The sequence below is a fragment of the Coregonus clupeaformis genome, chromosome 17 (assembly GCF_020615455.1).
Source record: "Coregonus clupeaformis isolate EN_2021a chromosome 17, ASM2061545v1, whole genome shotgun sequence".
NCBI lineage: Eukaryota > Metazoa > Chordata > Actinopteri > Salmoniformes > Salmonidae > Coregonus > Coregonus clupeaformis.
The window spans coordinates 11,025,608-11,046,745 of NC_059208.1; the positions used below are offsets into that span (position 1 = coordinate 11,025,608).

The window sequence follows — 21,138 nt, forward strand, 5'->3', positions numbered from 1 at the left end:
GAGGTGACAGATTGTCCACTAATTTTTTAAAATGCGTAAATGTCGAGCATTTATATCGAAAACATCTTATTTTCCCTCTTTATAATAATAATTGTTTGTAATAAATGTATTTTGAGGAGAAATATCCCATATGTTAATGTTATAGTTTGGTATATTTCATTCGGTCTGGATTCCCCATATACTGACGTATTTGGTTTAACCCGACTGTATTTCAAGCGTCTGGTCACTCCAACGCATTGATAAGTAACTGTTCTTTCTTCGCGTGGGTCATCTCAACTTGTTGTAGAGTCAACCACTGCAAGGTAAATCCCTCAAATATTTCACATTATGAAATGTCATCATATTTCAGGTTTTGGCCTAAATGTTCAACTTTATGAGCTTGGCTAGGTTTGGTGACAAGTTTAGCGATATAACGGTATCATGCCCTCACTCTCTTACAATTTTGTTGTTTATCGTTAGTTCTTTACATAAGTTGATTTTTTACAAATATAACTTGTGAAATTGTCAAAAGTAACGATGTGGATAGCTGTGATTGCCGTTGCCAAGCTGGTTCTGCCCGCGGTGCGGTGGGCTACAGGTGCTCGCAGGGGTTGGCCGGTTTTGGAGATGCCAACGGCCAAGGGCTACTGACTGTACAATGTAGCCACTAGCTATGTATCATTTAAGCAAGCTTTATAAACATTATTTGTGACATGATAGTGCCCACAGTCCTCCAAAGACATAATAGCCTACTGGAGAACGAGACTGGCATTTGGGTATATTTAAGCAATAAGGGCATGAGGGGGTGTGGTATATGGCCAGTATACCACAGCTAAGGGCTGTTCTTAAGCATATGCAACGCAGAGTGCCTGGATACAGCCCTTAGCCGTGGTATATTGGCCATATACCACAAACCCCCGAGGTGCCTTATTGTTATTATAAATTAGTTACCAACGTAATTAGAGCAGTAAAAATAAATGTTTTGTCATACCAGTGGTATACATCTGATATACCACGGCTGTCAGCCAATCAGCATTCAGGGCTCGAACCACCCATAATTTATAATTATGTTTATAGTTTATAATTGGAATTCAATAGCCTATAATAACACGCAGCTCTCTGTCTGCACCTGCACAGATTATCAGTGATCCAAGAATAAGGATCGAGGTGACCGCTCAGCACGCTCTGCCACTGAACTATTTGGAGGGCATTAAAGCAGCTATAGGAGACTTGACTGTACAAAGCTGTACGATCTTAATAATCTTGCAGCAACAGGAAATGTAAATTATTATGTGGATTATAATTAATGAACATTTTGGTAGCTGATACATTTTTCTTAAGGGAAAATCAAGTCTTAAAAAAATATAGCCTTTTGAGTGACTAAAATATCACCTATAATATTTTTGGGGGAAATATTAGAGAAAATTACTTTTTCTCTCATGGCTAACTACTTAAGTCGCTCTGGATAAGAGCGTCTGCTAAATCACTAAAATGTAAAAATGACTGTTGCTTCTACATTGATCAAGTTTGATCATAAAGTTACTGAATGACAGTGAGTGCATTTTATTTTTATTTTTTTCATACTGGCCCCCCGTGGGAATCGAACCCACAACCCTGGTGTTGCAAATGCCATGCTCTACCAACTGAGCTACACAGGACTATTTTTCATCTAGTTTCATCCAAATATCATTACATTTCATGAAAAACATGATTTTGACTGTTGATGGCCTTTAGATTTAAAAGTGAAAATGATCAGTTTTACACTACAAGTTTTATATATCCTGCATTGCAGGAAAGTTCTCCTGCAACAAGGTGATCAAACTAAGATCCTACATCTGTATTGTAGCCCACTATAATGGGAGCCGATGGACAGATAGGGCACAGGCATTCATTCATGGAAGTGAAGTCTCTTTCGCTCTCACACTTATGGAGGTGCGTTCTTTTATACTGTAGTCTTGAAACTTGAAACTAGTCGCGTTTCGTTGTCACCCTCTCGTACAAGCACACACTTTCTGTCATTCTTATCAGACTGATTGAGCTCCACAGAGGCTGTTGAGTCTCCCGGTCACCATTCTCTGGCCACTGTTGCCTGCTTCCAGGAATTGTATTTATTTTGGGCATTGAATGTCAGTTGGACAGAACTACAGAGCCTGTTTGTGTGCGTCCGTTCGTGTTGGTGATAGGCAGCCTGCTGTGTGTGTGTGTGTGTTTGTGTGTGTGTGATGGTGGAGAGGGAAAGGGTCTGTGGCACTGGTATGTGACAATGCACATGGCTTGACATGTGAAATCATGAGGGGAGTTGTTGTTGAGAATACTGGTTGTGACTGACCATATAAAGCTGTGGTTATGAAACTGGTCAGAGATGTTACAAGTGCAGCCATCCACATCAAATTGGTTCTCTGTCATGGAGTCTATGGAGTAGAGAATAAGTCCACTAACAGAGGAGGAGTCTCTCGTGACAGACCGTTACACTGAGATTTGGCTCTAGGTGCCTGAATTAACAGAGGAGTAATATTGTGAAAAGGGGGTTGATTTCCCCAATTTCTTGTGATGAGACAGAGAAATAGGCCTTTTCACAGACAACCTGGTATTGAAAAGGCACATTATTCAGATTGATTGTCTCATCACAGAAAATTACATTTTTTAGATTTTCTTCTCCTTTTCACAATTTTACCTCAGAGTTACGCGTCACCTCAATCTCCCCTTAGCAGAGGTCTGTGTGGAGGTTCACATCAGGTGAGTCCAGTTTACAACGTCTTCCACATTGATAATTGCTGTGGGATCACTACCACCATCCCCCAGGGTAGACTACCGGTGCTTAGCCCAGCTCACTGTGCTCTCCCTGGGGTAACAAGACTAAAACTGTGGGTATTGTCTGGAGTTCTTTTTTACAGAGTACCCAGTGTGTACAGAGCTATAGAGAGACAAGAGGCTCACTCTAACCCTAACTAACCCTAACCACCAAATATGATTTGTTGGTAACACTTGCACCTGTAGCTAAAATAATGCTTTATAGCTTGTAATAAGAATGTATGAGCCTTTATAATGTCTTAAAACTTAAACTGCCGGGCCTCGCTCCCGCCCCTATTACGTCAATGAGCAGCCATTTTGTATACATTTCATATGCTGTCAGAAAATAATACGTGTTTTGGAAACCTCATAATCGGCCCTTTCTGATACAATATAGAAATCAAAACATCTTACCTAAATGTGACTTTGTAGGAGGATTTGAAAAAGTCACTTTTTGGCGCTTTGGGGAAAATAATGACATGTCCTCTTGAAACTGCTTATAACACAAATTCTGTTCATGATATCGAAATTCTAACAACATACGTGTGTTAAATAGGGGCAGGCAATCGGTAGGTCAAGGCAGGCAAAGAGTCGTAGCGACTCCGGCATGCTGACCTTCTAGGCAGAGTTGCAAAGAAAAAGCCATATCTCAGGCTGGCCAATAAAAATAAAAGATGGGCAGTCTGAGATATGGCTTTTTCTTTGCAACTCTGCCTAGAAGGTCAGCATCCCGGAGTCGCCTCTTCACTGTTGACGTTGAGACTGGTGTTTCTTTGCGGGTACTATTTAATGAAGCTGCCAGTTGAGGACCTGTGAGGCGTCTGTTTCTCAAACTAGACACTCTAATGTATTTGTCCTCTTGCTCAGTTGTGCACCGGGGCCTCCCACTCCTCTTTCTATTCTGGTTAGAGCCAGTTTGCGCTGTTCTGTGAAGGGAGTAGTACACAGCGTTGTACGAGACCTTCAGTTTCTTGGCAATTTCTCACATGGAATAGCCTTCATTTCTCAGAACAAGAATAGACTGACGAGTTTCAGAAGAAAGTTATTTGTTTCTGGCCATTTTGAGCCTGTAATCAAACTCACAATTGTTGATGCTCCAGATACTCAACTCAATCAATCAATTTTATTTTATATAGCCCTTCTTACATCAGCTAATATCTCGAAGTGCTGTACAGAAACCCAGCCTAAAACCCCAAACAGCTAGTAATGCAGGTGTAGAAGCACGGTGGCTAGGAAAAACTCCCTAGAAAGGCGAAAACCTAGGAAGAAACCTAGAGAGGAACCAGGCTATGAGGGGTGGCCAGTCCTCTTCTGGCTGTGCCGGGTGAAGATTATAACAGAACCATGCCAAGATGTTCAAAAATGTTCATAAGTGACAAGCATGGTCAAATAATAATCAGGAATAAATCTCAGTTGGCTTTTCATAGCCGATCATTAAGAGTTGAAAACAGCAGGTCTGGGACAGGTAGGGGTTCCATAACCGCAGGCAGAACAGTTGAAACTGGAATAGCAGCAAGGCCAGGCGGACTGGGGACAGCAAGGAGTCACCACGGCCGGTAGTCCCGACGTATGGTCCTAGGTGCTCAGGTCTCTCAGTTGGCTTTTCATAGCCGATCATTAAGAGTTGAAAACAGCAGGTCTGGGACAGGTAGGGGTTTCGTAACCGCAGGCAGAACAGTTGAAACTGGAATAGCAGCAAGGCCAGGCGGACTGGGGACAGCAAGGTGTCATCATGCCCGGTAGTCCTGACGTATGGTCCTAGGGCTCAGGTTCTCAGAGAAAAAGAGAGAACGAGAGAATTAGAGAGAGCATACTTAAATTCACACAGGACACTGGATAAGACAGGAGAAGTACTCCAGGTATAACCAACTAACCCCAGCCCCCGACACATAAACTACTGCAGCATAAATACTGGAGGCTGAGACAGGAGCGGTCCGGAGACACTGTGGCCCCATCCGAAGAAACCCCCGGACAGGGCCAAACAGGAAGGATATAACCCCACCCACTCTGCCAAAGCACAGCCCCCGCACCACTAGAGGGATATCCTCAACCACCAACTTACAATCCTGAGACAAGGCCGAGTATAGCCCACAGAGGTCTCCACCACAGCACAAACCAAGGGGGGCGCCAACCCAGACAGGAAGATCACGTCAGTAACTCAACCCACTCAAGTGACGCACCCCTCCCAGGGACGGCATGAAAGAGCACCAGCAAGCCAGTGACTCAGCCCCTGCAACAGGGTTAGAGGCAGAGAACCCCAGTGGAGAGGGGAACCGGCCCGGCAGAGACAGCAAGGGCTGTTCGTTGCTCCAGAGCCTTTCCGTTCACCTTCACACTCCTGGGCCAGACTACACTCAATCATATGACCTACTGAAGAGATAAGTCTTCAGTAAAGACTTAAAGGTTGAGACCGAGTCTGCGTCTCTCACATGGGTAGGCAGACTGTTCCATAAAAATGGAGATCTATAGGAGAAAGCCCTGCCTCCCGCTGTTTGCTTAGAAATTCTAGGGACAATTAGGAGGCCTGCGTCTTGTGACCGTAGCGTACGTATTGGTATGTACGGCAGGACCAACTCGGAAAGATAGGTAGGAGCAAGCCCATGTAACGCTTTATAGGTTAACAGTAAAACCTTGAAATCAGCCCTTGCCTTAACAGGAAGCCAGTGTAGGGAAGCTAGCACTGGAGTAATATGATCAAATTTCTTGGTTCTAGTCAGGATTCTAGCAGCCGTATTTAGCACTAACTGAAGTTTATTTAGTGCTTTATCCGGGTAGCCGGAAAATAGAGCATTGCAGTAGTCTAACCTAGAAGTAACAAATGCATGGATTAATTTTTCTGCATCATTTTTGGACAGAAAATTTCTGATTTTTGCAATGTTACGTAGATGGAAAAAAGCTGTCCTTGAAACAGTCTTGATATGTTCGTCAAAAGAGAGATCAGGGTCAAGAGTAACGCCGAGGTCCTTCACAGTTTTATTTGAGACGACTTTACAACCATCAAGATGAATTGTCAGATTTAACAGAAGATCTCTTTGTTTCTTGGGACCTAGAACAAGCATCTCTGTTTTGTCCGAGTTTAAAAGTAAAAAGTTTTCAGCCATCCACTTCCTTATGTCTGAAACACAGGCTTCTAGCGAGGGCAATTTTGGGGCTTCACCATGTTTCATTGAAATGTACAGCTGTGTGTCATCCGCATAGCAGTGAAAGTTAACATTATGTTTTCGAATAACATCCCCAAGAGGTAAAATATATAGTGAAAACAATAGTGGTCCTAAAACGGAACCTTGAGGAACACCGAAATGTACAGTTGATTTGTCGGAGGACAGACCATTCACAGAGACAAACTGATATCTTTCCGACAGGTAAGATCTAAACCAGGCCAGAACTTGTCCGTGTAGACCAATTTGGGTTTCCAGTCTCTCCAAAAGAATGTGGTGATCGATGGTGTCAAAGGCAGCACTAAGGTCTAGTAGCACGAGGACAGATGCAGAGCCTCGGTCTGACGCCATTAAAAGGTCATTTACCACCTTCACAAGTGCAGTCTCAGTGCTATGATGGGGTCTAAAACCAGACTGAAGCATTTCGTACACATTGTTTGTCTTCAGAAAGGCAGTGAGTTGCTGCGCAACAGCTTTTTCTAAAATTTTTGAGAGGAATGGAAGATTCGATATAGGCCGATAGTTTTTTATATTTTCCGGGTCAAGGTTTGGCTTTTTCAAGAGAGGCTTTATCACTGCCACTTTTAGTGAGTTTGGTACACATCCGGTGGATAGAGAGCTGTTTATTATGTTCAACATAGGAGGGCCAAGCACAGGAAGCAGCTCCTTCAGCAGTTTAGTAGGAATAGGATCCAGTATGCAGCTTGAAGGTTTAGAGGCCATGATTATTTTCATCATTGTGTCAAGAGATATAGTACTAAAACACTTAAGTGTCTCTCCCGATCCCAGGCCCTCGCAGAGTCGTGCAGATCCAGGACAGCTAAGCCCTGGAGGAATACGCAGATTCAAAGAGGAGTCCGTAATTTGCTTTCTAATGGTCATGATCTTTTCCTCAAAGAAGTTCATGAATTTATTACTGCTGAAGTGAAAGCCATCCTCTCTTGGGGAATGCTGCTTTTTAGTTAGCTTTGCAACAGTATCAAAAATAAATTTTGGATTATTCTTATTTTCCTCGATTAAGTTGGAAAAGTAGGATGATCGAGCAGCAGTGAGGGCTCTTCGGTACTGCACGGTACTGTCTTTCCAAGCTAGTCGGAAGACTTCCAGTTTGGTGTGGCGCCATTTCCGTTCCAATTTCCTGGAAGCTTGCTTCAAAGCTCGGGTATTTTCTGTATACCAGGGAGCTAGTTTCTTATGACAAATGTTTTTCGTTTTTAGGGGTGCAACTGCATCTAGGGTATTGCGCAAGGTTAAATTGAGTTCCTCAGTTAAGTGGTTAACTGATTTTTGTCCTCTGACGTCCTTGGGTAGGCAGAAGGAGTCTGGAAGGGCATCAAGGAATTTTTGTGTTGTCTGAGAATTTATAGCACGACTTTTGATGCTCCTTGGTTGGGGTCTGAGCAGATTATTTGTTGCGATTGCAAACGTAATAAAATGGTGGTCCGATAGTCCAGGATTTTGTGGAAAAACATTAAAATCTACAACATTTATTCCATGGGACAAAACTAGGTCCAGAGTATGACTGTGGCAGTGAGTAGGTCCAGAGACATGTTGGACAAAACCCACTGAGTCGATGATGGCTCCGAAAGACTTTTGGAGTGGGTCTGTGGACTTCTCCATGTGAATATTAAAATCACCAAAAATTAGAATATGATCTGCTATGACTACAAGGTCTGATAGGAATTCAGGAAACTCAGAGAGGAACGCTGTATATGGCCCAGGAGGCCTGTAAACAGTAGCTATAAAAAGTGATTGAGTAGGCTGCATAGATTTCATGACTAGAAGCTCAAAAGATGAAAACGCCATTTTTTTTTGTAAATTGAAATTTGCTATCGTAAATGTTAGCAACACCTCCGCCTTTGCGGGATGCACGGGGAATATGGTCACTAGTGTAACCAGGAGGTGAGGCCTCATTTAACACAGCAAATTCATCAGGCTTAAGCCATGTTTCAGTCAGGCCAATCACATCAAGATTATGATCAGTGATTAGTTCATTGACTATGACTGCCTTTGAAGTGAGGGATCTAACATTAAGTAACCCTATTTTGAGATGTGAGGTATCACAATCTCTTTCAATAATGGCAGGAATGGAGGAGGTCTTTATCCTAATAAGATTGCTAGGGTGAACACCGCCATGTTTAGTTTTGCCCAACCTAGGTCGAGGCACAGACACAGTCTCAATGGGTATGGCTGAGCTGACTACACTGACTATGCTATTGGCAGACTCCACTAAGCTGGCAGGTTGGCTAACAGCCTGCTGCCTGGCCTGCACCCTATTTCACTGTGGGGCTAGAGGAGTTAGAGCCCTATCTATGTTGGTAGATAAGAGGAGAGCACCCCTCCAGCTAGGATGGAGTCCGTCACTCCTCAGCAGGTCAGGCTTGGTCCTGTTTGTGGGTGAGTCCCAGAAAGAGGGCCAATTATCCACAAATGTTATCTTTTGGGAGGGGCAGAAAACAGTTTTCAACCAGCGATTGAGTGCTGAGACTCTGCTGTAGAGCTCGTCACTTCCCCTAACTGGGAGGGGGCCAGAGACAATTACTCGATGCCGACACATCTTTCTAGCTGATTTACAAGCTGAAGCTATGTTGCACTTGGTGACCTCTGACTGTTTCATCCTAACATCGTTGGTGCCGACGTGGATAACAATATCTCTATACTCTCTACACTCGTCAGTTTTAGCTTTAGCCAGCACCATCTTTAGATTAGCCTTAACGTCGGTAGCCCTGCCCCCTGGTAAACAGTGTATGATCGCTGGGTGATTCGTTTTAAGTCTAATACTGCGGGTAATGGAGTCGCCAATGACTAGGGTTTTCAATTTGTCAGAGCTAATGGTGGGAGCCTTCGGCGTCTCAGACCCCGTAACGGGAGGAGTAGAGACAAGAGAAGACTCAGACTCAGACTCCGACTCGCTACATAATGGGGAAAACCGGTTGAAGGTTTCTGTCGGCTGAATGAGCGACACCGGTTGAGCATTCCAACAGTATTTCCCTCCAGAAGCCATGAGAAAGTTGTCCGGCTGCGGGGACTGTGCGGGGGGATTTATACTAACGTTACTGTCTGTACTTACTGGTGGCACAGACGCTGTTTCTTCCTTTCCTACACTGAAATTACCCTTGCCTAACGATTGCGTCTGAAGCTGGGCTTGTAGCACAGCTATTCTCGCCGTAAGGCGATCGTTCTCCTGTATATTATGAGTACAGCGACTGCAATTAGAAGACATCATGTTAATGTTACTACTTAGCTTCGGCTGTTGAAGATGTTGACGAACCATGTCCAGATAAAGCGTCCGGAGTGAAAAAGTTGCGATGGAAAAAAGGAAAATAAAGTAAAATTGGCAGCTAAAACGCACAGGAAAATGACTCTTCTGTCTCGGGATAAAACGTCCGGGGTGAAAAAGTTTAACGAAAAAAGATGAGTGAGGACAAAACTAAAAAGTTGGTAAATTTGTTGAACACAGAGATTGATTAAACGTTTATTAAAAGTAAAACGTGAATAGTTTGGCAGGTAGCCAAGTAGCAACAAACAGCACAGCAGCACGGAGACAATGTCTCTCTGGATAAGAGCGTCTGCTAAATGACGTAAATGTAATGTAATGTAGTCTCAAGAAGGCCAGTTTTATTGCTTCTTTAATCAGCACAACCGTTTTCAGCTGTGCTAACATAATTGCAAAAGGGTTTTCTAATGATCAATTAGCCTTTTAAAATGATAAACTTGGATTAGAAAACACAACGTGCCATTGGAACACAGGACTGATGGTTGCTGATAATGGACCACTGTACGCCTATGTAGATATTCCATAAAAAATCAGCTGTTTCCAGCTACAATAGCCATTTACAACATTAATAATGTCTACACTGTATTTCTGATCAATTTGATGTTATTTTAATGGACAAAAAATTTGCTTATCTTTCGAAAACAAGGACATTTCTAAGTGACCCCAAACTTTTGAACGGTAGTGTATATATATTAGTACAGGGCACAAGGTTGACCGACAGTCACAGGGCATTCAGTGAAAACTTTCTCTGACTAACTCACTCTCACTGCTAAGAGGGACTAACAGCTGGTAAGCATAGAGCTTTCAACTGTTCCTTTAGCCGTATGGACTCTTTGGTTGACCGTGTGGACATCTGAAGATTTGCTGAAGGTGTGAGATTTACTGAAGAGCTTATAAACTATTATTAAATGGTTTGTTAACTATTATAAATAATGTGTGAAAACCTTGTGAAGACTTACAGAAAACGTTTGACCTGTGTCATTGCCAACAAAGGGTATATAACAAAGTATTGAGAAACTTTTGTTATTGACCAAATAATTATTTTCCACCATAATTTGCAAATAAATTCATTAAAAATCCTACAATGGGATTTTCTGGATTTTTTTTTCTCATTTTGTCTGTCATAGTTGACGTGTACCTATGATGAAAATTACAGGCCTCTCTCATCTTTTTAAGTGGGAGAACTTGCACAATTGGTGGCTGACTAAATACTTTTTTTCCCCACTGTATATGGTCTGCTCATTTCCGATTCCTGTATTTGTGTTTTCCTCCTCAGGACTTTTATGAATACCGGTAAGCAACAGAAGCCAGTGCTAACAGGCCAGCGGTTCAAGACCAGGAAAAGGGGTGAGTTGAGTTATGACCACAGACAGCTGTCTACGTCCAATGTCAATGCCTAATGTTTACCACGTACAGTATGTTGGCAAGACAACATGCATGGTGTTAAATTGCAATACCAATATGTTGGCAAGACAGCAGACACAGTGTTAAGTTGCAAGACCAGATACTTGAACCTGTTTCTTAAATCAACTGCCTCTTTGAGACTGTGTGTAAGATGTCTTGATTATCTTTGAAGTCTCACCGCCATCCAATGTGTCAATGCACACTTTTAGCTCAGATTTCTCCTATTAAGATCTGCTTCTTGGTAAGGGACCGGCAAAGGGATAGCAGGGTACTTCTCTTCTCTCCTCTACTTTCCTCTCTTCTCTTCTGTTCTCCTGTTTTCTCTCCTCTCCTCTTCTCTTCTCTCTCGCTCCACACATAAACACAGACTATAAACACTCTTCGCTTCTAGGGTTCTGTTTAATCTCTCTGTTACAGCAATATATTGCTGTTGTGGCTTGACATTCCCTCTTACACAACACCGACTACAATCCAGCCTGGCCACAGACTGGGTCCCAGTCATTAAGATGTTAAAGTTCCTAGAATGTCAAAGCATCGGTGTGTGACCATGTAACAGCTAGCCTCAGTGTGAGCAGAGCATGTCACTGTCGCTGGCAGCAGTGGCAGGACACAGGGCAGAGATGAACTAGCCTGGTCCCAGATCTGTTTGTGGTGTCTTGGCAACTCTCAGACATGACAGCACAAACAGATCTAGGACCAGGCTATAGCTGAACTTCCTCCCAGTACAATGGGTGTCATTATGAACATTACTCACAGAGCAGAAGGACATGTAAGTGTTGTAGGAACATTGGGTTCATACTCCGTGGGGCACCTTGTTGATTCTCTTGATCCGTGTGTTGATACCCGGAGAGCTGTTAATGAAGGGGACATCATTTGGACAATGTGTTCTTTGTGAAAAAGACAGAGGATTAATCAGGGAGGCTAACCCTCCCCCAGGCCAAGTAGCAGCTAGTCCCATCAGGGCAGTGTCCCTTGTCCTCATCACACCTTGGCTGGGGAACTGAAGGGCTGTCTGTGAAGCTGCCAAATGTACAACTGTAGCTATACAATATGTATTGACTTTTAGCCCTAGAGATCATTCACTAACATCATGTGCATACGGCAGGGTTCCCCAACTGGCGGCTTGCGGGCGATTCTATTTGGACCCCAAGCTTTCTGAGCAAAAATAAATAAAACAAGTATTTTTTTTATTTTTTTTATTGTTGGACATAAAAGACTGTAAAAACACCAGGAAATCAACTCCAAGTGATTTACATTTTGGAAATGTGTTCCAAAGTATTCCCACGCATAATAGAGAGATTGAATACAAATGTAAACAAGGTTTGAAATGATTCTGTTTTAGTCAAATATTATATCTGTTTGGGCTTCTTACGGTCAATTTGCAATCTACAAATTATTTGTAATTATGTTCCGGTCCCCCGACCATCCGCTCTAAAAAATCAGCCCGCGGCTGAATCTAGTTGGTGATCCCTGGCATACAGTATATATTATGCATGGTTTACCATACCTCACTTTCTGATGTTAACTGTGTTAGGGTTTGATAAAAATGACTGTATATACAACACTAATGTCCTCCTCTGCCTTGTCCCTCTCCACCCAGATGAAAAGGAGAAGTTTGAGCCCACAGTTTTCAGAGACACAATCATTCTGGGCCTCAACGAAGCAGGAGGGGACCTCGATGCTGTAGCCAAGTTCCTGGACGTTACCGGGTCCCGACTCGACTACCGTCGCTATGCCGACACCCTCTTCGACATCCTCATCGCAGGGAGCATGCTCGGTGAGTGGAGTGCAGTGAATTTAGCAGGCAACTCGAACCCGGGTCCCAGGACTGTCAGTCCATAACGTTAGCCATTACACCAAGAGGTCTGCACCGCTTGATGATGTCGATAGGTGTTATACTAAGGTAGCTACAGTGTTATGGTTATCTGCACCGTGTCAGCTCACTGCTCAGTGGTGGAACATCGTGGTCCTTTCGTATCAGTACTGTGCACAGTGTTACTGTCCCCCAGTGTCCATCCTTGAACCAGCTGATCGAAGTAACCGGGCTGTCCATTCAGGCAAGGACAAACTTACAAACAGATCACAGCTGGCTTTGTCAGATTATCAGGGTCATTTCCCATTATCAAAGACATCCGGGAGAGACTGTTCTTCAGTAGACTGTACATCATCAAGCTGGAGGCATGCACCTGCATGAACCCACCTGGGTACCATATCGCTGGATCAGAAAGGAGAAAGTTTGTTAGAACACAAGGCAGGAAAGGAAAATCCTACACTTGTGGTACTAGGCTTTAGAAACGTAATTCATGTCCAAAATGGAAATATATACACTACTGTGATGGAGCAATACTGTAGCCTCTGTCTTGTTGACTGCTGGTCAATGTTAAGTGAGTGAACTGCTGTGACCTGCCTTTATGTGCCTAAGCTGGTAGATTTACCCTATAATCACTCTGTCTTTCTCCCCACCCACTCCTTGTTTACATGGATGGGTCCTCACACACACAGTCTGTCTCTGACCGGCTCACACACACACACGCACACACATACACACGCTATCTCTCTTGCACACGCACACAGACACACATTCACACACGCTCATTCACATCCTGACATGTTTAATCTGTGTAGAATTAGTTGCTGTCTGTCTCTGTCCAGCTCATACACACGCACACGTAGGACTCTCTGCCAGACCTGTGTCAGTCTCTGCATGTCAATCTCCATTAGAGATAACAAGGTTTACCCTGCTCCTATAATCCTATAATAAGAACCTGTCAGTGGCAGGGGAGAGACAGAGCAGCACAGAGGGAGACCAGGGATATAGATGTAGGATCTTAATTTGACCTATTTCTTAACAGCTAAATAATCTTGCAGCAACTGGATCTGAATGTTTTGTCCATAATGTTACTTGATTGGTAGTTAGGCTGTTAGCTGGACAAAAGTAGGCTGCATGAAAAGTGGAAAACTGTTAATATAACTGTGTGTTAGTGTGGGCTTTCAGTTAATTTAAATTTATATCACAAAGCTCACCTGCATTTCCTGCGATGCAGAAAAATTCTCAGCAACAAAAGAGTGATCATGTTAAGATCCTACATCGGTACCTGGTCATCCACCAAAATAAGCCATCCTCTCAGGGAAGCAGATTAGCCTTTAGGTTTAGCATAGAGGCTCAGCTCCTGGTTCACACACATGCACTCATGAAGGCAACGCATGAAGGACATTCAGACACACACACCCCACACACACACTCACACACACACAGTCAAAACATTTTAGTAAGTGATTATATTGTTAATCCACAACAGTCCTTAAAAGCGGATTCAAAGTAACAACAATTGTAAAAGCATTAGATCCAGTATAACAGGTTGCAGTTTGGACTCTTAAGCCCTCAGATACTGTATCCTCAAACAAGAAGAGATTAAAACATTGGATCAGACTGCATCAAGAGCCATCCATTTTACAACTAGATGACAGACATGTTATACATACATTATGTTTTAGTCAGATTTAGCAGACGGTCTTATCCAGAGCGATTTACAATCAATTTATTCAACTAAAGTAGGTAAAACCACCTTTCACAATCATTACAAGTAAAAGCTATCCGTTAAGACCAGAGATGGGAAAGGCCCATGTTAACAGGATTTAAAGATTTAACCTTTAACCCTGGTGACTTTCCCGCTTTGTCTGTCTCAGCTCCCGGCGGGACGCGCATTGATGAGGGGGACAAGGCCAAGTTGACAGAACATTGTGTGTTTACAACCGAGGAGAACCATGCCAACCTCCGCCGCTATGCTCAGGTTGGTATACACATACACACAGACAGACAGACAGACGGACACACATGAATGAATGAATGAATGAATTCACGAACACGCACATGCACACACACGCATGCATACACATACACTCTCTCTCTGTCTCACCATTGACTCACATCCTCAAACGTTAGCCTACATTTTCTACCAAGGGATGGGGGCTGGGGGTGGAGGGGATTTTGGAGTTAAGACACCTGCAGTAAAGTGGTATTAGACCTGCTAATACCCACCAAACCCTGGGGAGTATCCAGTTTGTCAACACTCCACGATGACATCCTTTTAATATAATCCTCCTGGATTAAACTCACAGCACTCCTGCACGATCTGTCTCTAACTCTGTCTGCCTCTCTCTTTCTTTCTCTCTCTCTCTCTCTCTCTCTCTCTCTCTCTCTCTGTCTCCCTCCCAGCCTTCTGTCTGTCACTGAATCTCATGTCCCTCTGTGTGTCTGTGCGTTTCTGAAGGTTTTTAACAAGCTGATCAGGAGGTACAAGTACCTGCAGAATGCCTTTGAGGAGGAAGTCAAAAAGGTAAAGTATTCACAGGAAACAGTCTCATGAAGTCCCTTTAACTTTTATACTTCAGTTTTTCATTCTCCTACGTACTTGTGATGAGATGACATATCTTAAGGTGTGTAGACATTTTGTATCCTATTGTCTTTAGTTTACATAATTGTGTTGTCCTGATTGATTGATTAATTGATTGATTGATGGATGTTTTATCCTGTGTATGTAGCTTATGCTGTTCCTGAAGGCATTCAGTGAATCAGAGCAAACCAAGCTGGCTATGTTGACTGGTATCCTATTGGCTAACGGCACTCTGCCCCCGCCCATCCTCACCAGCCTCTTCAGCGACAATGTTGTCAAGGAAGGTGAGTGTGTGTGTGTGTAGGGGGGGTTCGATTTCTTGAAGCATATATTTATTTATCTGTTTTTCTTCCAATTTGTTCTCTTACTCTTGGTATCTTGCAGGTATCTCTGCGTCCTTTGCGGTGAAGATGTTCAAGGCATGGATATCTGAGAAAGATGCCAATGCAGTCACCTCAGCCCTGAGGAAGGCTAGCCTGGATAAGAAACTCCTGGTAAGAAACACTTTAGGCAAGTAGCCTAGAGCAGTGATTTCCAACCTTATGTAAAATAATTCTGAGACTCCGCGAATGGTGGTCCTCAAGAGCTTTTGACAGTGATTTGGTAGTCCCCGGAATGGAAAAGGTCGGGAACCACTGGCCTAGAGGTTAGAGAGCCTCTTTTATTGTGCTCCGATTATATTTCAGCCACAAGATGGAGCTGTTGAGTGAATTTGTAGGGTTGAAGTTCAATGGAAGTTGTTTGAGCCTAGACTTGTTGTTTCTCTAGGAGCTGTTTCCTGCCAACAAGCAGAACGTGGAGCACTTCTCCAAGTACTTCAAAGAGGCAGGGCTGAAGGAGCTGTCAGACTTCATGCGTGTGCAGCAGTCTCAGGGAACACGCAAGGAGCTGCAGAAAGAACTGCAGGAGCGCCTCTCTCAGGACTGCCCCATACGAGAGGTACAGTACCAGATACAGTGCCTTGCAAAAGTATTCATCCCCCTTGGCGTTTTTCCTATTCTGTTGCATTACAACCTGTAATTTAAATGGATTTTTATTTGGATTTCAAAAAAATTCAATAGAATAAATCACGGAAAAGTGGTGCCTGCACATGTATTCACCCCCTTTGCTATGAAGCCCCTAAATAAGATATGGTGCAACCAATTACCTTCAGAAGTCACATAATTAGTTAAATAAAGTCCACCTGTGTGCAATCTAAGTGTCACATGATCTGTCACATGATCTCAGTATATATACACCTGTTCTGAAAGGCTCCAGAGTCTGCAACACCAATAAGCAAGGGGCACCACCAAGCAAGCGGCACCATGAAGCCAAGGAGCTCTCCAAACAGGTCAAGTTGTGGAGAAGTACAGATCAGGGTTGGGTTATAAAAAAATATCCAAAACTTTGAACATCCCACGGAGCACCATTAAATCCATTATTAAAAAATGAAAAGAATATGGCACCACAACAAACCTGCCAAGAGAGGGCCGCCCACAAAAACTCACGAACCAGGCAAGGAGGGCATTAATCAGAGAGGCAACAAAGAGACCAAAGATAACCCTGAAGGAGCTGCAAAGCTCCACAGTGGAGATTGGAGTATCTGTCCATAGGACAACTTGAAGCCGTACACTCCACAGAGCTGCGCTTAACGGAAGAGTGGCCAGAAAAAAAACATTGCTTAAAGAAAAAAATAAGCAAACACATGCCAAAAGGCATGTGGAAATGGAAGCTTTTTGGCCATCAAGGAAAACGCTATGTCTGGCGCAAACCCAACACCTAGCATCACCCCGAGAACACCATCCCCACAGTGAAGCATGGTGGTGGCAGCATCATGCTGTGGGGATGTCTTTCATCTGCAGGGACTGGGAAACTCAGAATTGAAGGAATGATGGATGGCGCTAAATACAGGGAAATTCTTGAGAGAAACCTGTTTCAGTCTTCCAGAGATTTGACACTGGGAGGGAGGTTCACCTTCCAGCAGGACAATGACCCTAAGCATACTGCTAAAGCAACACTGGAGTGGTTTAAGGGGAAACATTTAAATGTCTTGGAATGGCCTAGTCAAAGCCCAGACATCAATTCAATTGAGGATCTGTGGTATGACTTAAAGATTGCTGTACACCAGCGGAACCCATCCAACTTGAAGGAGCTGGAGCTGTTTTGCCTTGAAGAATGGGTAAAAATCCCAGTGGCTAGATGTGCCAAGCTTATAGAGACATACCCCAAGAGACTTGCAGCTGTAATTGCTGCAAAAGGTGGCTCTACAAAGTACTGACTTTGGGGGGGTAAATAGTTATGCACGCTCAAGTTTTCTGTTTTTTTGTCTTATTTCTTGTTTGTTTCACAATAATAAATATTTTGCATCTTCAAAGTGGTAGTCATGTTGTGTAAATCAAATGATACAAACCCCCCAAAAATCCATTTTAATTCCAGGTTGTAAGGCAAAAAAATAGAGAAAATACGAAGTGGGGTGAAAACCTTCGCAAGCCACTGAACCATGTCCTGCCTGTCACGATCGTCGAACACAGTGGACCAATGCGCAGCGTGGAATGAGAACATACTTTTATTTATTAGAGTACCACACGAACAAAACAACAAAACGATACGTGACGTCCTTGGTAACAGACACAAACCATACACGGAACAAGATCCCCCAAACACTGTGGCAAAACAGGCTGCATAAGTATGGTTCCCAATCAGAGACAACAAGCAACAGCTGACACTCGTTGCCTCTGATTGAGAACCACCCCGGCCAACACAGAAACACATGAGCTAGGTAAAGAACCTATAACCCAAACACATAGAAACTACACACCCTGGCTCAACATAACAGAGTCCCAGAGCCAGGGCGTGACACTGCCGTTGTACTCTTGAACAAGCACCAAGAGAGCTGCATTGCGCCCCACCCTGTGCTTCCAACCCATCATTGGGGTGTGTTTGTTTATCTCTGGGTTGGGTTGTATAAGCAAAAATAATAAATTCCATTCTTCTGTGGTTCTAGATGGTAGTGTACGTCAAGGAGGAGATGAAAAGGAGTGACCTCCAGGAGCAGGCTGTGATTGGTCTGCTGTGGAACATTCTCATGAACGCTGTGGAGTGGAACAAGAAGGAGGAGTTGGTCACCGAGCAAGCCCTTAAACACCTTAAAGTACGTTATCCTAACATCAACCATTAATAATGTAAATCACTCCTAACCTAACCACTCTATAACAACATGAGAGCTGGTCACTTTGGAGGCTCTCAAACACCTCGAACACTAACATCAACACCATGAATGAATGAATGAATGAATGACTTTGTTGGTGGGGTGTGTATCTTCTCCCTTTCAGCATTATGCTCCCCTGCTAGCAGCGTTCAGCACCCAGGGCCAGTCAGAGCTGGTGCTGCTACTAAGGATCCAGGAGTATTGCTATGACAACATCCACTTCATGAAGTCCTTCTCCAAGATAGTGGTGCTCTTCTACAAAGGTCAGTATTATCATCTTATACAGGACACTGTTTCACACTATTTCTATGTAGAAAAAGAAAGAAATGGTCTCTCTTTCATTTGTCTTAGTAGTCAGGTTGGGGTCAATTGCATTTAAATTTAGGAAGTAAACTGAAATTCCAATTTCACATAAATTCACATAACTTCTCCTTGTGGTGCTATGCTAATTGTTCCTGTTCTGTCTCTCTTCTCTCCACCCAGCTGACGTGTTGAGTGAGGAGGCCATTCTGAGGTGGTACAAAGACACTCACACCACCAAAGGGAAAGGTGTCTTTGTCGAGCAGATGAAGAAGTTTGTTGAGTGGCTGCAGAATGCAGAAGAGGGTAACGTTTACATTTAAATACAAGTTCAAGTTGAAGGTTACATTTACAGGTAACCTAATCTGTAACTGAATATAAAACCATTGCATTTTCAGAAAATCATTGTTGAATCAATGAAACTGGACTATTAACGTTCTATTGGGCTCCCGAATGGTGCAGTGGTCTAAGGCACTGCATCCCTGTAGCTCAGTTGGTAGAGCATGGTGCTTGCAACGCCAGGGTTGTGGGTACAATTCACATGGGGGGCCAGTATGAAACCCCCTCCCCCCAAAAAAACATGTATGATCTTGATAAGAGTGTCTGTTAAATGATGTAAATGTAAATCTCAGTGCTTGAGGCGTCACTACAGACCCCCTGGTTCGATTACAGGCTGTATCACAACCGGCCATGATTGGGAGTCCCATAGGGCGGTGCACAATTGGCCCAGCGTCGTCCGGGTTTGGCCGGTGTAGGCCGTCATTGTAAATAAGAATTTGTTCTTAACTGACTTGCCTAGTTAAATATAGGTTAAAAAAAGAAATAGACTTCCTGTTGGGCTGTAATGTGCTCTCAACTGTAATTCCTGTTTTCACCACGAAGAGGAGCTGTTTAGTCATAATCTCCTTGTTTATTTTCCCCTGTAGAGTCTGAGTCTGAGGGAGAGGAGGACTAGAAGACAGACCCAGCAAGGAATTTGTCTGTAACGTTGAAGTCTGCTGCATCCTGTGGCCTATATGTCAGTCAGTCCCCAGGTTGTCTTTAAAGCATTCATGCTACCTATTTTAGAAGATTTGCTAGGCTTTATCATATTAATGGGGTTCCTGAGACATTCAAGATAAACACTTCTCCAGGCATTGTGAGAAGTATGAGATAACGTGTGCAACGTGACTACAATAAAGACAACCTGGAACGCGCCCATCCATAATGTCAGATCGACCAGCGGTCAGACTCCTCAACCTCCTGCTTCAGGCAATCAAAGCACAACCCCCAGCAAAAATAAAAACTGGACCTCCCGACTCATCTTCATGAGGACAGGAGACTAGATGTCATCTATCAAGACTGCCCAATCTCTGATATTTACAGCTGTTTTTTAATTAAAGATTGGGCCTTTAATACAGGTTAAACACATCAGTCAGTCAGAGAGGACTACCTTTACTAACGTTGTTTAGGTATAGAGAGGAAGTCAAGATCTCAATCTGCAGTAGATTGTCATACTCATATTTTATGGATACTCAACTTTGTGTATGTAACTTGGCAATGCTTTTATCTTTTTATTATTAAAGTGTTTTGATATGTATTTGCGTGTTTAGTCTTGTTTCTGTATTGTGTTCTTAAATCAGTAGGCAAGTAAATAAGGGTTATTTCCATGTCTCTGATAGAGGCCAAGGAAGTTGTGGTTTTCAAAAAACTGATTAGTTAGGTACTCAGTAACTCAGAGCTGAATGAGAAAGTGGGTGACTGTGAATGCTATTACTGGGATGAGATAATAGGGGAAGTTTAGTCAGTCATTGTGTAACTTAACCTTCATGCACCTGCTTCTGCACCTGAACAGGCCATGTAAAGGAATGCCGTTGACACTATTGTGACCTCTGTCCTGTGCTTCAAGGAAATGGCCCAGAGTTCTAATGGCCCTTAGGTAAACAAATTTTGTTGCATCCCAAATAGCACCCTATTCCCTATCTAATGCACTACTTTTGACCAGGGCCCTTAGGGAAGCGGTTGCCATTTTGGACACAGAATCTAGGGAGTTAATGAGCAACATGGACCTCCACTGTAGATTTGGAGAATTACATCAATGCCATACTGCTGCATCTACTGTAGGTCTAAATGTTTCTCAGAGCAGCATGTTGCCTCTAATAATATTAAATAGAGCCATAACCTGATTTCAGACTTGTTTTCCTTTTTAAATCCAGGGGCTGAGAGTCCACTACCTTTGGGGTTTTCAGTTTATTGGTGCATGTAAATCAAATAAATGCCTGAACAGCTTTCACTCTGATGCGTTCCTGCGTGTGTGCGTGTGTGTTTCATTTGAGGATCTCTGGATATCTGGGTATTCTCCTACCCCAACCTGTCTGTCAGTTGTTGTTTGTCTGTCTGTGTTTAGGTTTAGGTGATCAGGGAGACCCCATCCATGCAAGGCCTGACTGACCAACAGAGGATTATGAATTATTCAAGAACTAGGCCTGCCTATCTCTGTAATGTGATGCTGGTCTTACATGCACTTAGTCACATGCACTTCCTCACATGGACTGTCACTGATAACCTCAACTAATTAGCCATCTCCAGTTCTCATAAGGGTATTCGGATACAATGTATCATGTGTCCACATCAATATGATACACAATATGATACAATGATCTTGTAATT

General features: G+C 43.3%; 1 protein-coding gene across 2 annotated transcripts; it reads left to right on the top strand.

Moving 5' to 3' along the window:
* The first annotated feature begins 221 nt into the window (after positions 1-221).
* Positions 222-20,068, top strand: LOC121586579 (basic leucine zipper and W2 domain-containing protein 2). 2 transcript variants are annotated; one of them, XM_041903376.2, is made up of 13 exons: positions 275-302; positions 2,659-2,715; positions 10,481-10,551; positions 12,209-12,385; positions 14,296-14,399; positions 14,880-14,945; positions 15,151-15,286; positions 15,387-15,496; positions 15,771-15,941; positions 17,986-18,132; positions 18,314-18,452; positions 18,673-18,795; positions 19,416-20,068. In XM_041903376.2, exons 3-13 carry the CDS (start codon positions 10,488-10,490, stop codon positions 19,442-19,444), a joined length of 1,266 nt encoding a protein of 421 aa, XP_041759310.1. In that variant the 5' UTR covers positions 275-302; positions 2,659-2,715; positions 10,481-10,487; the 3' UTR covers positions 19,445-20,068. The 2 variants fall into 2 exon arrangements, with proteins under 2 accessions (XP_041759309.1, XP_041759310.1); XM_041903375.2 differs by lacking the exon at positions 2,659-2,715 and having other exon boundaries at positions 222-302.
* The last annotated feature ends 1,070 nt before the right edge of the window (positions 20,069-21,138 follow it).